The sequence below is a fragment of the Aquarana catesbeiana genome, linkage group LG05 (assembly GCF_042186555.1).
Source record: "Aquarana catesbeiana isolate 2022-GZ linkage group LG05, ASM4218655v1, whole genome shotgun sequence".
Taxonomy (NCBI): domain Eukaryota; kingdom Metazoa; phylum Chordata; class Amphibia; order Anura; family Ranidae; genus Aquarana; species Aquarana catesbeiana.
Window position 1 is genome coordinate 363,494,653 of NC_133328.1, and position 16,688 is coordinate 363,511,340.

Sequence of the window (16,688 nt, forward strand, 5' to 3'; positions counted from 1 at the left end):
GCATATTTGCGTGCACTCAGCCCTAACGGGTTAAGCAAAGATAAAATGACACATAATGCACTTTCATGCTCCCGACATGATACCAAGCCCTTTACACAATTGCAAGAATCCACCTTCTGACCCCTATATGATGCCATTAGATGTAATCCACTCAGCTAAAGGCTCCCTGTCTAGAGCTGGGAGCCAGCTGCAAGAGCAGCTTGTGTATGACAGGTGCCAGGATTATGGAGTACCGACAATCATTCAGTAGAGCGGTGTGCATCCGAAGGAGGCTGTGCTTGCGGGTCGCCATAAGTTTGAGTCTGCAGGCCACATCAGATGGCTCTGCAGGCCACGGGTTGAGCATACCAATTCCAAACCATTTACACTCTTATTTAGGGCACCCGAGCTGAGAAAATATTTTTCATGAATATAGTTTCATAGTTCTCATCTATGTGCATTTTATGAGGCAGACTGTTAAGTCTGCAACTGCTGAATGGAAAGCGCTTTAGGGTTCATGCACACAAGCACATTCCTCCTTACAGCTTAAAAAAACTGGCATATTTTGGTGCCCTGGAGCCTCTGGTGCTGCCTTCAGCCACCTGTTGACATTATTGGTTGTGGGCGGCTGTACTCAGGTAAGTGGCCATTTTATGCAAATAGCAGCCAATACCTGCCTATAGTCGCCCACAACCATTCATGTCTATGGGTGGCTGGATGCAGCACATGGGGACACTAAAAAAAAACACCAGTTTGTTTACACTGCAAGGACAAATGCTCTCATATATACATGAGCACTTAATGCATGTTATATAAAGAAATTTAAATACATAACTCCTAATTTCTGTTTTTTTTTTTTTTTTTTCCTACAACTGATTTAGGGTTTTGAGCTCCTGCTAACAGCTTTAGGTGACCCATCAGAAAGGGTGGTGAGTGCCACTCACCAGGTGTTCTTACCGGCTTATGCTGCATGGACTATGGAACTTGGCAATCTTCAGTCTCATCTTATTCCCACTCTTCTCAGCAAGATTGAAAAACTCCTCAGGGTAATTTCAGTCTTATAGTAGTCCCTAGGTTCATAGCAACACTCCCACTGCAAAACATAATAAAGGTTACCACACGTTGTGGTTTGTACAAATTGCGTTTAGTATATAATTTAAGGTGTCTTGGATATGTGCAGTAAAACTTGCTTGGGGTGCTCTGACATGATCTTTTAGGAGCACATATTCAACAGTAAACTGAACCAAATACACCAGTAAAAGTTTCAGCCTCTCCTTTTCTTTTTTTCTTTTTTTTTTTTTTTTTTTTTTTTTTTTGTATTGATGACCATTGCCACCAGAACATAAAGCGATTGGAGGGGAAATTTTTCCTTTGGGAGCAACTATTGCACTGACGGAAGTCGAAGGTGGAATATCTTTTTAGTTTTGTGAGAAAGTGGACAAGAGGTGAATTAAAATGTCCCCAATGAGAGATTTCTGCAAACCTGCAAAAAAAAAAAAAAAAAAAGTTGTGCATTCACTATTATTCCTATAGAGAATTCCTACCCCAAATCACAGCATACAGATTCCTTATAGGGGTGCATGCACTGGCTCAAAGCAGTTACAGTGTCAGGTTGCTTGTAACTAGGGAGTATAAATATCAAATTCTTTGTGTTTTTTCCATCATATGACTTCTTTTCTCAACTTCAGGAAGGAGAACACGGGCTGGACGAACACAAACTGCACATGTATTTATCTGCCTTGCAGTCCCTTATTCCTTCCCTTTTTGCAATCGTATTACAAAATGCGCCATTTACAAGTAAAGCCAAGCTTCAGGGAGACATACCCCAGATAGAAGGTATGAAAAGGTCATGCTGTCATTTTACATCATTATTTTGAGCTTTGTTCTTTCTTTGTACCCTGGAGATGTGCTTGTATGTGTATTGGACTGATGTTGCAATTGTTGGCAGTCAAAGAGCTATTCCCGTTTGTCTTCAATTTGACTCTTGTTGCATACCATACATTAGTGGTTATAAAGCAGTAGTGGTTTATTCACACATACACACAAAAAAACTTTGATATGCTTTTTCCAACTTCTATTACAGTCTGTCTACTTGTCCTTAAAATAGATATGCTAGCTGTGTGATTTTCCTGCATCTGACTCAGCTGTCCCAACATGTGAGACTGTGTAATATCCTATGCCACAGAGTGCTTCTTTCTTATGGTCTTCATATTTTGTTTTATTTATTCTTTATAGTGGTGTGTATGTCACATTTTGAAGAGCGCGGGCCACTTGAGTGATTTGGTATCTGGTCATGGTCCACAATGAAATGAAATGATTCTGAATTTTAAATCTTCATTATGTTCTTCAAAATAAAAAAAATCGAAACAATCTGGATCATCGTTTTTCATGGGACCAGTCCCTGTTGGATGTTTACCTACTGTTTTTAATCCAAATCACAAAAAAGAGCAGCTGACACTAGTGTGAACACTGACTTGGTTTACTTTTTACAAGGACTTTAAAAAGTAATCAAAAATAAAGGAGATTCATTCCTGTATATGCTGCCCCTCCTGTCCGAATGTGACAGGGTGGTTGCACGGGCCCCCTAAAGCATGGGACGGGGTCCCCATTGCCACCCTTGAGGCTACACCAGTGGTTGGTGATAAAAACATATCTTAGCTATGGGGTTGTACCACCCCCAAAATGCAAATAAAAATGAGCCCCTGATGGACTGTGGTTTACCCACACTGTGGGTGCAGCACAATGCACCTGCAGGTTGGCTGCGCTTTGTTATAAACTTCTATTATATCTTGCGGTTGTATCACACTTTCTGAAAGTGTACCAAACCCGCAGGATGTAATAGAAGTCTATGGGAAAACGCAGCAAATCCGCAGGATATAATAGAATTATATGGCTCAGTGCAGCTAACCTGCAGGAAAGCCACAGGTGCACTACACCCGCAGTGTGTCTAAACTGCAGCGCATCAGTGTAAATGCAGCTTACTAGTTGTTAACCCTTTTATAGGTGCTAATATGCCCAGTGTATGTGGTTTTATCCTCTTGTAGCTGCTGCTGGCATTGCTCTCCAGACTTCTAGGGATATGAAATGGAATGCTCTTAGTGTCACCCCGCCTGGGACAGGAGCTGGCGCTACAGAGGAAGCATTGGCTTATGTGGCCCTTGCTTCCTCTGCTGCTGTCAGCTCACTGCACTGTGATGCTCTGGGATCGCGAGTCGGGAAGCCGGGCATGCACTTCTCTGGGCTTTTTTTTAACATTTTCTATTAATTAATCATATTAGGTTTAAGGTTGTGGGTCACAGGTTATGCGCCCCTGGTGTGTGTATGTGTGTGTATGTGTGTGTGTGTGTGTGTAATAATACCAATAATAGCTGGGATGAAAAAATAAAGCATAGTGAAAGTACTTACTTTTCATAAAACAACTTTTCATAGAAAATGAAACTCCAGATTCTGCTGAAAGGGAAGAACAACCCGTATAAGCCCTGATCCTTACCTCTAGCACAGATCACATGACAGGTGCCTACACTTTAGACAGGTGGCCAGCACTGAATGGGACCTGGAACTGCAGATTCTCTGGTTAGGATAAAAAATCTCAACCTTTATGTTATTAACCCGTTTCTGCAAAACTGTTAGGGCAAGTGTTGTTAGTTTTTAATTTTCTTCAGAAATGCTTCGTCCCCATACAAGTCTATGGGAAAGAAAATGCAAATCACAGGTAAACGCACTTGCAATGAATTCTGAATGGTTTCTGAATCATCTCAAACAGATGTCAAAAGCACACTGCATTTTGCCCATCACACCCCATAGACACAGGCCCCTGCTATAGATGGTAATATTTGTGCACAGGGCTACTTTAATAATGTTTGGTCTGGTAGTAAATTAATTTCCAGAATTAGTACAGACATATGCAAGCTCTGCCAAAAAATGTTAAGTACTTGGTAAGCAATTTTACATTTACAAGAGCTGTGGCCTGGTTTACTGTTTACTAAACTCAGAGTGAAACATAAAATGTGGAACAACCTTTAAGTAACAAGCTGTGAGTTGTTGCAAAACCTTTATCTGATTGTAACTTGAAAGTATATATATGTGTGCGGAATTGAAATTATCCTGCAGAATGCTAAATCTTTCACTCAACTCTATAAAGGAAATATTACAGATACGTACATAAGAGCCTTCATGGTAAGAATGGCTGTTCTTTAAACAGGATTGGCTAGACACATATATCACTATGTGAAATTGCTGGAAACATTTCACCTTCCCCTACGAATACAAAAATGAATGTAAGGTAATTTCCTTGATACTGTCTGATTGGGGAGAAAAAAAAAAAATTATCTCCGTGGGATGACCCAGCCCAACCTGAAACCAATCCAGATTATCTTAACCTTTCTTTCTGATCCTCCATGCCCCCTAGGGTTGCCATCTGTCTTAGATTCACCAGGACAGTCTGGGTTTTGAATCACGTGTCCGGTTTTTAGTCCGCCTGAAACCCAAACACATTATTCAAACCGGACTGGGGCTCCCTAATATAGCTAAAAAGAGGATTAGGTGTTCTCCTCCCTGCAGCCTGCAGGGGGCTTTAGAAAGAACCTACACTGAGACTGAGAACTATTCTTAGTCTCAGCATGGCACTGCTGAATAATGAAGACAACTGTCCTTCCTCTCCCCTTGTAATTTGACTTATCACATGACTGGAGAGAGAGGAAAGAAGATCTGACTTTTTGCAGAGTTTGTGATTTGTGACTACAGGGGGGAAGGGGGAGAGAGGAGAACTCTGTGTGGAGGGACACCAGATGTAAGCAGGCACTCTGATGGGGACACCAGATGTAAGCAGGCACTCTGATGGGGACACCAGATGTAAGCAGGCACTCTGGTGGGGACACCAGATGTAAGCAGGCACTCTGATGGGGGCACCAGATGTAAGGTGGCACTTTGATGGGGACACCTGATGTAATGGGTCACTCTGATGGGGGCACCTGATGTAAGGGAGTGTGCATTGCTAAAGTGTTTGGGTTTGGCTTGAAGAAAAGGTGGTAACCCTAAACCCGCCCCTCCCCCCCTTCATTCCCTTCATCATCTTCCTAGTCCAATTCATGCCGGTAGGTCTAGCTTAGGGGACAACACTTGGGGAAGGGGAGACCATATAAATGGAATGTGGTCCAATATAGTTATCTTCACCATTTTCATAACTGTTTTACTCTGTATACTGAATGCTATGTAAACCACATTTTATAAAAAAATGTACATTTGAGTATGGTAGTATTGTACCCTTTGCTGTTGGCAGTGGCAAGTCTTTTTGTATTGTTAATTTCAAAACCTAATTAAAAATTGGAAAAATAAAAGCGCATTTATAGTGATTGATGAATTGCAGCTAACAGGAAACCTTTAGGGTGCTACACGGGTGTGTTATTGAGCAGTGGAAAGCATAACTTGTGTTAAGAGACTGTGTATTACCACCTTACCACCTTCTATTATTTTGTCTGATTTTCTTACCTTTACACTGAAGTATTGTTTGACATATGTACTAAGGGGGTTGTGTTTTTGTGTAGGTGACTTGTGAGAGAGTATATCCTTCTCCATTCATTGTGTTGACTTACAGGTTACAGTTGGAAGATCACTATGGTTTTGTTTTCGATATGATGACAATTTTTGTTCCTTTGCTATCTGTTAAGATTGATTACAGTGTAAAAAGTCCCTTTTCCTTTTACATACCCTCACTGAAAGCTGAGTGACAATGACAATTTTTTCCAGTGAAGCTGGAGCTTAGCATTATGGTATTGACACCTCCCTTTAAGTCTACAAAGGAAATCCCCATGGTTGTCACACTGCTTTGTGGTGCATTGATGTTATTGTGCCAGTCCTGTTGATGGTTACTGATAACTTGTCTGAGGAAACTCGTAGATTGAAGAGAAAAAGAAGCTTTCCGTATTCTAGAAGCCATGTCTAACTATTGCTTACGTTATCATTTTTTTAGTGACCAGATTTCCTCGGCCCATCTCACCTCTACAAGATGTAGCCACCATCATTGGCAGTCGTGAGCAGCTGGCTATACTACTTCAGCTTTATGATTACCAACTGGAACACGAGGGTACCACTGGATGGGAAACTTTACTTTGGGTGGTAAATCAGCTGTAAGTTGGTGTCTTGTTTTCACCTGATTTTTTCAAAATACTTGGCATCAGATATATTTTTGTTAAATGCATGCATCCACAAGTAATTTGTAAGTGTAACCGTTACAAGTATTTATTGGCTATCATCAAGCCATAGTTCTTCCCCCAAAGATTTTTATCTTATTTTCCTTCCAGAAGGACAGGGCCACATTTGTCCAGGTAATATGAAGGTTCAGCATCTACTTCCTGGATGATGCAGCCACTTAAAGCGGGGTTCCACCCAAATTTTGAACAATATCTGTATGTATTCTCTTCCTTGCCTAGATGCTGACATGCCGTTTAAAAAAAAATTAAATTGTGGTAATTACCTTTTATTTTTCTATTCTTCTTTGCACTTCCTGGTTCTCCTCCCGTGGGAGTAGGCGTGTTTCTAGCCTCTCCCAGACTCCGCACAGTCTCCTGGGAGCTAGTCTCAGGCTTCCCAGGATGCCACTGAGCATGTGCGGGAACGAGCGGAGAATGCTGGGAGCACAGCATTCACCGCATCCAGGAAATAAATGCTTGTGGGCTTCAAATGCCCACAATGAAGATGGAAACCGCCTGCAGTGAATAATATAAGTTATTCTTTCCGACGAAATCTGACACATGCGGACATATTACACACAATATGTGAGTATGTAATGCTGAGAAGAAAAGTTTGTGAATGAACTCAAAAAAAAAAAAAAACGATAGATAGGTGGACCCCCGCTTTAAATCATGGTGCATGTTCATTTCCTGGAATTGTTCACAAATGTTTAACACAAATCGGCTAGTGCTGGAGCCTCGCACCTTTGACTTATGAGGTAACAGTGTATGTGCACTAGGCAAAAGGAGATGATTTCTCCTGCCTCTAACATGCCAATAATGTCATCTCTTAACCTTAATTAAAGTAATTTGACTGAAGTTCAAAGACTGCTTTTAAAGCCAGCTCCAGACTCAACCTCTTAGTGCTCCCACCCTCACAGCCCTCCCCCCTCCATGGTATGTCGTGCTTTTATTATATATGTATATTTTTAGACTTGCTTTTTATCCTGAAGATTTCAAGCCAGTCATGTGAAGAGTAGGGGACTTTTCTTCAAATCTTCTCCTTGGGGTGGACCGTCCTGGATTATGCAGAGAGCGGTTATCACATTATATTGTGAATGAAGAACACTAGAAGGTCAAAGACCATAGTCTACAGCTGTTTGGTAATCTGCACAGGCTTGGTTCCCTCTGCTCACTCAGGGAGAACGAGGATTCAAGTATTGTTCCTAAGTCAGTGTCAATTGCTTTCTCCTGTAAGGCTTTGACCTGAAGCTGGAGGGCACGGAGATCTTTAGAGTCAGCCTTGCACAGTGTCCTTTAACCCGGAGACAGTCTTCTATCGCTGACACCCGGCAATGGAACTTATCAAGGTTATGCCCAAGTAGGCTGATGTCTGTTGCGAGAAAGTCTATCGTTGCAGTCAGTGTCTCTTTGCAAGCAGTAATTGCCACCAGGAGATTGGCACTTGAGGGGGCCCCCTCCATTCCATTACCCAAGGAGGTTTCTGTGCCAGCAGACATGGCTGCAGCAGGGGACTGCCTGGTCAAGATGGCCGCTGAAGAAGGTCGGGGAGTATTCGCCTGGGAGCGAAGTGGCACGCTGCTTACTCTGGGCCATCAACCGCTCCCAGGATGCAGCGCAGGCTCACCAGAGGGTGTTCAACACAGTACCCAATCCTGAGATGCCGAAAATTAGCTAGATGGAAGCTGTAGGAGAAGAGACAGGTTTGGAGCTCCAGCGCCGTGCGTCCAGTCAGGCTCACATGAATGAAGGACACTGGTGATATTCCCTTAGGGGATAAGCCCATTATTTCCTGCACTCACAATATTTTCTTCTCTGAGTGATGTGGGCATCTTGTTGTGTAAAACATATACTGTGGGAAACTGCTTCAGATTGAAGGTGAGTTTTGAAGCCCAGTGTTCTTTTTTTGGTGCTTTTTATTCAAATTTTTTTTTTTTTTTTTTTTTTTGCTCAAAGTTGAGATTTTTTTTTTTTTTTTTTTTTAATTATACTGTTGCAGATTGTTCTGACATGTCAGAAATGTATTCATTTAGACTTGTTATTTAGACCTTTCTGAAACGATCCATTTTTAAAGAAGTGCTATTTGTATGAGTGCAAAAAAATGCTCTCAGAAGAAAAAGCGTACATTGTTTGAGACTTTCGAGATTGACAAGAATCTGTATGTTTGATACATTAAAAATCGTAACTCCCTATTGCAAAATCCCACGCTTTCCTTTGAGTTATGAGCTATATATCGTTCTGCTAACATATGCCTCAGCAGTGTATTTTCATTGAATTTTTTTTTTTCAACTGAGTAGGGTGAAGGAGTAATCTTGAGGACCATTTAGGAACATGAAGTCACCTTCAATGCATTCACCTTTAGTTAAGTGAGTTCCCAGCTCAGGCACTTAACAGATTCATTGCTTTGGGAAAACCTCTAAAGATTTTGAAGAGGGCTTGTTTAAGATGGTTCCAGATGGGTTTAAGTGGGAGATTTTGTGGAACATCTAATAGCTTTGTGCACAATGATTAAAAAAAAGCCCATTTGAAAGCCTTTTTTTTTTTCATTTCATTTCATGAATGATGCTGGCATATGGAAAGCCAAGCTCAACAATTTGCAGATCAAAGTTTTGCTGATGCAAGGACTCTTTAGTCACTATATTTATGGTTTTTTTTTTTCCTTTTATAAAGTCACATTTGCCCAGTTTTGGGAAAGGCACCTTATAAAAACCTGTCTGTTTTGGTCATTTTGAAGACACCCATATTGTGTTTTAGTATTGTATAAGATTGTCTTTTAAGTTTCTTTCCTTATCAGCCGAGAACAGCAGTTGCCTTATTCTAGTTACCGGTATCTTTGTAATTTTATATTTTTTGTGTAGTGTCTACTGCTCGCGTGTATTTTTCTTTACTTCTGCAGTAAAAACTGCATACAATGCAAATATGACATGGGCCTGCACAGCAAAATCTCTCCTTATGGACCTGCATCTTGGGGTGTAAAATTTATGTTTGGAGAGCTTTTAAACAAATTTCAATGCACAATAGATATTATGTTTTCTCCTAGACATTTTTTTATTCAAACCCCTTGCACCAAAATTAGCTGTGAGGTATGGCAAACACCAGTGTGTGCAAGTCATACATATGGCTCAACTCAAGAGTTGTGATATTTTAATACCACAATAAGAATTGGGTTAAGGGACTAACGTTGGAGATAATTGTATATTTGAGCCTACTATACACCTATCTCTATAGGTAAAAGCAAAAATAGCCTTTTAAGGTTTAGTAAAAGACAAACCCCACACACAGATGCTGGATATTACAGAGTCAATTTCTTTTTTTAAAGTCTTCTAAAATGAAAGTTTAAATGCTTTTTGGATTATAGATATGCAGTTATAGATATGATTATTTACATAAAGCTAAAATATTTTAATATCGGGGTACAGTAAAGTGGAACGGACCTCAATAAGTAAATAAAGCATAGCTGTGTTGAAGGGGGAGTTTAGAAATGTTGCCTAAAGCTGACTACACACTGCTTGAACATTTAGTCTATTCATACTGAATCAGCCAAAATTTAAGCCGTGGGTAGCCCTGTTGGCACCCTCCCTCAATATGATTGATTGATTTTTCAGTCGACTTTTGTTGAAGGAGATTGTCCAAAAATTTTCAGCAATACAGTGCTGGCATCCAGTCAAAAGGAATTATACGATAACCAACAGCTGACATTCTTCTAATCATGCTGCTTAGCCTGGATGGGGGAATCAGTCGGGGGTTAACAAGGAAATTTTAAGTGTGTAAGGCTAGTTTTAAGCAATACTCTGAAAAATCAACCCTTTGTCCTGAATCTTTCCTGAAAAATAGCAGTGCACGTCCTGATATGCGAGTGGGCCCAGGCACTCCTGTGCCCTACATCTCATAACTTTATATTGCAGTACTAATCAAACAGCTACTGCCTCTGACTGCTACAGGAGATTTGGTGATTTCACTACTGTGTTGCTCACTATTGTCCTTGCTGGAGGCTCTGACACAAGGATAAAGTGTCCTTCCTCTACCAAGATGGTCGTGGAAAATAATCTGCTGCAGAGAGACCATAGGCAATACTGTTGACTAGTCGTTTGCTCTCCCTGCCTATTTCTGGGCACAGCTCTGAGTTCAGTTTCTTTTTACTTTATTAAAACCTTGTTTGTATGTAAAATTTGTATGTATAATACATAAACATGAAGGAATCCATAAATGCTTGTTACATACTCAGGCTCTCCTTGCTACACAATGGTTGGGCTTTACCGCTCCAACCCACAATGCAACAAAATGTTGGCTGACCAACTGAAAATATAGCTTTCCCTTTGTGGCTACTAATCCTATGTCTGCAGTTCTTAAGCATGCAGATCGCAAACAAATACAGAACTCTCGTAAGTGGCTAATCTACAGATATAATTTAATAGAATAGCAAAAACAAATATGAAAATGTTGTTACAGCACTGACCTTCCTCACTCCTCGGGTGGAACTTTCCCTCCCTAACAACCTCCCCCTTTTCCCCTTCCTCCCCCCCCCCCGTTTTTTTTCCCCTCTTCCCTCCTCTTTTTCAATTCCCTTTTACCTTCCTTTTTCCTCCTTTATTCTACCCCCTTTCTTCTACCTCAGTTTCTTTATCGTACATCATGGGACACAGAGCACCATAGTAATCACTATGTGGGTATATAGGCACCTTCAGGTGATGTACACTGGTATACCCAATACAGGAAGTTCACTCCCTATAGAAACCCCTCCTCCTACCAGGAGTACCTCAGTTTTTTTGCCAGTGTCTAAGGTGTTGGTCATGAGTGAAGATGTGCTCTGAAGAGCTCCACTGGAGGTATCCCTGCTGGATTTAAACAGCCTCCATAGACCAGATCCATCCAAAGTGCCACTGAGGGCAAGGTGGATGGTACCCGGGCCTCGTATATGAAGCACAAGGTTTTGCCTGTAACGCCTCTCTTTGTAGGGCTGGACCTCAGGACCCAGGACATTTTGGTCATGCTACATTACCTAAAGTTTTTGCATGGCGGGGTGCTAATACAGGTCCAAGGGGGTGGAACCCCTATAATAGGGACCCGGTCCTTGAAGGTTTGCTAACGCAGCCCGCCGTGATGGGTGAAATTTGGATCTGTTTGTTACAGCACTATCCTGCAGTGAGGATAAGGTAAGGGAAGAAGCCTAGGAACTGTAAAAAGTCTACCTATGTTTTCTTCCATAAAGTAAATTGTCATGCCTAAAGTCCCCACTAGAAGAAGTAAAGGCATACCTTAGTACATTGCTTCTCAGTCAGCTCAGAGTCCCAGCACGTGTGTGGTCTCAGCAAGCCAGGGGAGATTCCTCATCCAGAACACGGAATGTTTGTTTTTCCCCCTGGGGGAAGGGAGGTACAACAGTAGTTTGTACTCCACACCCCCCTTGGGGGGTGCGGCAAAGGCTTTTATTGGTTTATTCCTTACAGAAGTTTTTCAAACTTCCCACCTCAGCCCTCCCTTCCCTCCCCTCTCGCTCTGATAAGGAGCGTGTTGAATGCCGTCCGCGCGCGGACTATGGCTAGTGTTAACCGGGGGTCGGGTTTATGGAGGGAGCGTGGCTTAGGAGCGTTACCGCGTGTGGGATGTTAGTCCACGAGGAGCACTCTGCGCAAGCGCTGGGGACAACAGAGACAGACGCTTCACAGCTATACAGCTGGAGCTTGACACAGGACACAGGAGCGCTGGGGGCACGTAAGGTTGCACAGGCATTTCCAGTACAGGAAATAACATTTAAAAAAAGCATCCCTATCCAAAAGGATAGGAATCGTGCTAGATCCCCCTCCCCCACCTCAGATCCCTTACCAGGGGAACAGTGGGTAGAGCATGAGGTGTTACCCTGAGGCGATCAGGAGGAAAGGCAAACCGATTACTTCTTTGCGGAGGAAACAACGGTAGATTAACCTTTTTCAGACTGGCAATCTGAGAGATTGCTGGTACAATCTTAAGGAGATGGTTCATGCCTCTTTCAAGCTACCCCTAACGGAGTCAGCTGAAATTTCTGTTTCTCTTTTAGGTTCCTTAAAACCTTCACAGCCTTTTCATGCATTTCCTGTATAGGCATTACTTGAAAAGCTTATTTATGCTAATTGGGATCACCCAGATAAGCATTTTCTCCCGCCAAAGAGATTAACAGCACTCTATCCCATGAAGGAGAAATTTACCAAAAAATGCAATGTACCAGCAGTGGACGCTGCGATTTCCAGTGTGAATAATAGTTTAACTTGCCAGTAGGCAATGCACAAATGCTTAAAGCGGGGGTCCACCTATCTATCGTTTTTTTTTTTTTTTTTTTTTTTTTTTTAGTTCATTCACAAACTTTTCTTCTCAGCATTACATACTCACATATTGTGTGTAATATGTCCGCCTGTGTCAGATTTCGTCGGAAAGAATAACTTATATTATTCACTGCAGGCGGTTTCCATCTTCATTGTGGGCATTTGAAGCCCACAAGCATTTATTTCCTGGATGTGGTAAATGCTGTGCTCCCAGCATTCACCGCTCGTTCCGGCACATGCTCAGTGGCATCCTGGGAAGCCTGAGACTAGCTCCCAGGAGTCTGGGAGAGGCTAGAAACACGCCTACTCCCACGGGAGGAGAACCAGGAAGTGCAAAGAAGAATAGAAAAATAAAAGGTAATTACGGCGATTTAAATTTTTTTAAACGGCATGTCAGCATCTAGGCAAGGAAGAGAATACATACAGATATTGTTCAAAATTTGGGTGGAACCCCGCTTTAAAGATCCAACAGATAAAAGGTTGGAAATCCTGTTAAAATCCTTTTTTTTTCTTGGCTCAGGGGATGATCATACAGATCCCCACAGAAGAGCAAAGTTTGGAGTTTTATTCAAACCTATTTACGGTACCAAAACCGAATGCAGATGTCAGACCCATTCTAGATCTAAAGAATCTAAATCAGTTCCTGAAGATCCGCTCCTTTCGCATGGAGTCGATCAGGTCAGTAGTTTTTATCCTACAAGGAGGAGAACTTCTGGCGTCTATCGACATCAAGGATGCATATCTACGTGTCCCTATATTTCCCGCTCACCAAAGATTTCTGAGGTTCGAAGTAGAACACCAGCATTTTCAGTTTGTAGCCTTGCCCTTCGGGCTAGCTACAGCACCCCGGGTGTTCACAAAAGTGCTGGCCCCACCTCTAGCCAGGTTAAGGGCACAGGGCATAACAGTCTTGGCGTACCTAGATGATCTATTGCTTATAGACCAATCGGTGGCTCGTTTGGAGCAAAGTGTACGCATTACAACCAGTTACCTGGAAAGTCTGGGTTGGATTCTCAACCTAGAGAAGTCTTCCTTAAAACTGCTAAAAAAGCTGGAGTATTTGAGCCTGATCATAGACACAGCCCAGAAAAAGGTGTTCTTGCCTCAGGCAAAAATCAACTCCATAAGAGGGCTGGTGCAGATGGTCAGGTCGAAAGGAGATCCCTCCATTCGCCTTTGCATGAGGTTGTTAGGAAAGATGGTGGCTTCATTCGAAGCGGTTCCCTATGCCCAGTTCCATTTGAGACTGTTGCAAAGCAGTATCCTCTCTGCTTGGAACAAAACGATCCAAGCTTTAGACTTGCCCAATGCGGCTGTCCCCAAGGGTATCCCAAAGCCTCAATTGGTGGTTACTAACCTAGAATCTGCTGAAAGGAAAATCCTTCAGGCCAGTTATCTGGAAAGTGGTAACGACAGACGCCAGCCTTTCAGGCTGGGGAGCAGTACTAGAGAAGATAACTGTCCAGGGACAGTGGTCAAGAACCAAAAGAGCCTTGCCCAACAATATCCTAGAGATTCGGGCAGTGCTTCTGGCTCTGAAGGCCTGGACTTTCAGGTTACGGATTGTCCTGTCAGGATCCAATCCGACAATGCCACAGCTGTGGCCTATATCAATCACCAAGGGGACACCAAGAGTCTTGCAGCACAGACAGAGGTGAACCATATTCTAACTTTGGCAGAAAGGAATGTTCCGTGCCTATCTGCAGTCTTCATTCCGGGAGTTGAAAATTGGCAGGCGGACTACCTGAGTCGCCAGCAGTTATTCCCAGGGGAATGGTCTCTTCAACCCGACATTTTTCTGGCTGTTTGCCAAAGATGGGGGATTCCAGACGTAGATCTTCTACTGTTCAGATTCAACATGAAGTTAGTCAACTTTGTGTCCAGGACAAGGGATCCACTCTCATGCGGAACAGATGCGTTGGTGACCCCGTGGGATCAGTTCTCACTGATCTATGCATTTCCCCCTATTCAATTGCTGCCAGGACTTCTTTGCAGGATCAAGCTGGAAAGAAAGCTGGTAATTCTGTTAGCACCAGCATGGCCCAGAAGGTCATGGTATGCAGAAATCATAAAGATGGCAGTGGAGGATCCATGGGCCCTTCCACTATGGCCAGACCTACCCTCTCAGGGGCTGATATTCCATCCTACCTTACGAACGCTAAATTTAACGGCTTGGGTATTGAAATCCACATTCTGAAGAAACGTGGGCTATCCGGGTCCGTTATCTCTACCTTGATTAATGCAAGGAAGCCAGCTTTCAGAACTACCGTATTTATTGGCGTATAACGCGCACTTTTTTCCCCTTAAAATCAGGGGAAAATCGCGGGTGCGTGTTATACGCCGATCCCCTGCGATCCCCCGCTGTCAGATCTAAAAAATCGCTGACCGCGATTTGAAAATGGCGCCGCCGGCGCCGAAATACACAGTGCCGGTCCTCGGCTCTTCTTGGCCACTTTCGGCTTCACTCGAGCGCCGCCCGAACTTAGCCGAGTGTACTCGGCTAGGTTCGGATAGCTCCGCTCACCGTCACGCCCATCCCGAGTGCAGCCGAAAGTGAACAAGAGCCGCCGAGAAGAGCCGAGGACCGGCTCTGTGTATTTCGGCGCCGGCAGCGCCATTTTCAAATCGCGGTCGGCGATTTTGAAGCTCAGCGAGCTGCAAGGCTGGACTGGGGCAAGGCTGGACTGAGGCAAAGCTGCACTGGGGCAAGGCTGCAATGGACACTGGGGAAGGCTGCACTGACATGGCTGCACTGACATGGCTGCACTGACATGGCTGCACTGGGGAAGGCTGCACTGACAAGGCTGCAATGATGGGCATTTAAATGTAAGTTTTTTCCCTTCAACTTCCCTCCTAAAAGTTTTTTTTCTCCTTAAAATTCCCTCCTAAATTGGGGTGCGTGTTATACGCCGATAAATACGGTATATATTATAGAGTCTGGAGGGCATGTTTCCTGGTGTGAATCCAAGGGTTGGCACCCTCGGAGGTATATCATAGGCAGAATTCTTGCCTTTCTACAGTTAGGGGTAGAGATGAAGTTGGCCTTGAGTACTATTCAGGGCCAAGTCTCTGCTTTATTGGTCTTATTTCAAAGACCGCTTGCTACACATTCTTTAGTCTGGGATTTTTGAACCCTTGACTTGAACTTAGTTTTGTCAGTGTTACAAAAACAGCCATTTGAACCGATACAGCATATTCCCTTAGTCCTTCTGACAAGGAGGTTAGTGTTCTTGGTTGCTATATCCTCAGCAGGGAAGGTTTTGGAATTGGCTGCTCTTTCTTGTAAAGAGCCATACTTAATTATTTGTGAGGACAGAGTGGTGCCCTCGTCCAGGTTTTTTGCCAAAAGTGGTCTCAGGTTTTCACCTGAACCAAGATATTGTCCTGCCATCGTTTTTCCAAAACCATGTTCTAGGGAAGAGAAATCACTACTTTGTCTTGATGTGGTGAGAGCGGTCAAAGTCTGTATTTAAAGACGACTGCTCAGATTCTGAAGACTGATGTCTTATTTGTACTGCCAGAGGGTCCTAAGAAAGGACAGGCAGCGTTGAAATCCACTGTCGCTAAGTGGATTCGGCAAGTTATAATTCAGACTTATGATTTAAGGGGTAAGATTCCACCTTTTCAAGTCAAAGCGCACTCTACCAGGGCGGTTAGTGCTTCTTGGGCAGTGCGTCACCAGGCCTCCATGACTCAGATCTGTAAGGCCGCAACTTGGTCTTCAGTATATACATTCACCAAATTTTATCAGGTGGATGTAAGGAGGCATGAGGATATCGCCTTCGGGCGCAGTGTGCTGCAGGTAGCAGTATAAGTCCTCGAGTCTGGGGGTGCCCTACGGGTTGTTTCTCCCTCCCCTCAAAGAGCATTGCTATGGGACGTCCCACATAGTGATTACTATGGTGCTCTGTGTCCCATGATGTACGATAAAGAAAATAGGATTTTTATAACAGCTTACCTGTAAAATCCTTTTCTTGAAGTACATCATGGGATGCAGAGGTCCCTCCCCTCTTTTTGGGGTTTAGGTATATTGCTTTGCTACAAAAACTGAGGTACTCCTCGTAGGAGGAGGGGTTTATATAGGTAGCGAACTTCCTGTATTGGGTTTACCAGTGTCCATCACCTGAAGGTGCCTATATACCCACATAGTGATTACTATGGTGCTCGGTGTCCCATGGTGTACTTCAAGAAAAGGATTTTACAGGTAAGCTGTTATAAAAATCCT

At 43.1% G+C, this 16,688-nt stretch overlaps 1 protein-coding gene across 7 annotated transcripts in view; it reads left to right on the forward strand.

The window, feature by feature from the left end:
- The window catches only part of RELCH (RAB11 binding and LisH domain, coiled-coil and HEAT repeat containing), a 251,582-nt gene that overhangs the window by 155,730 nt on the left and 79,164 nt on the right, over positions 1-16,688 (forward strand). For all 7 annotated transcript variants that reach the window (XR_012244472.1, XM_073630909.1, XM_073630910.1 and 4 more), the window contains 3 exons: positions 861-1,025; positions 1,668-1,815; positions 5,948-6,104. Coding sequence is in view for 6 of the 7 variants with exons in the window: in XM_073630909.1 (XP_073487010.1) it covers positions 861-1,025; positions 1,668-1,815; positions 5,948-6,104 (470 nt within the window). In the remaining variant the exon portion in view is untranslated. The remainder of the gene's footprint in view (positions 1-860; positions 1,026-1,667; positions 1,816-5,947; positions 6,105-16,688) is intronic.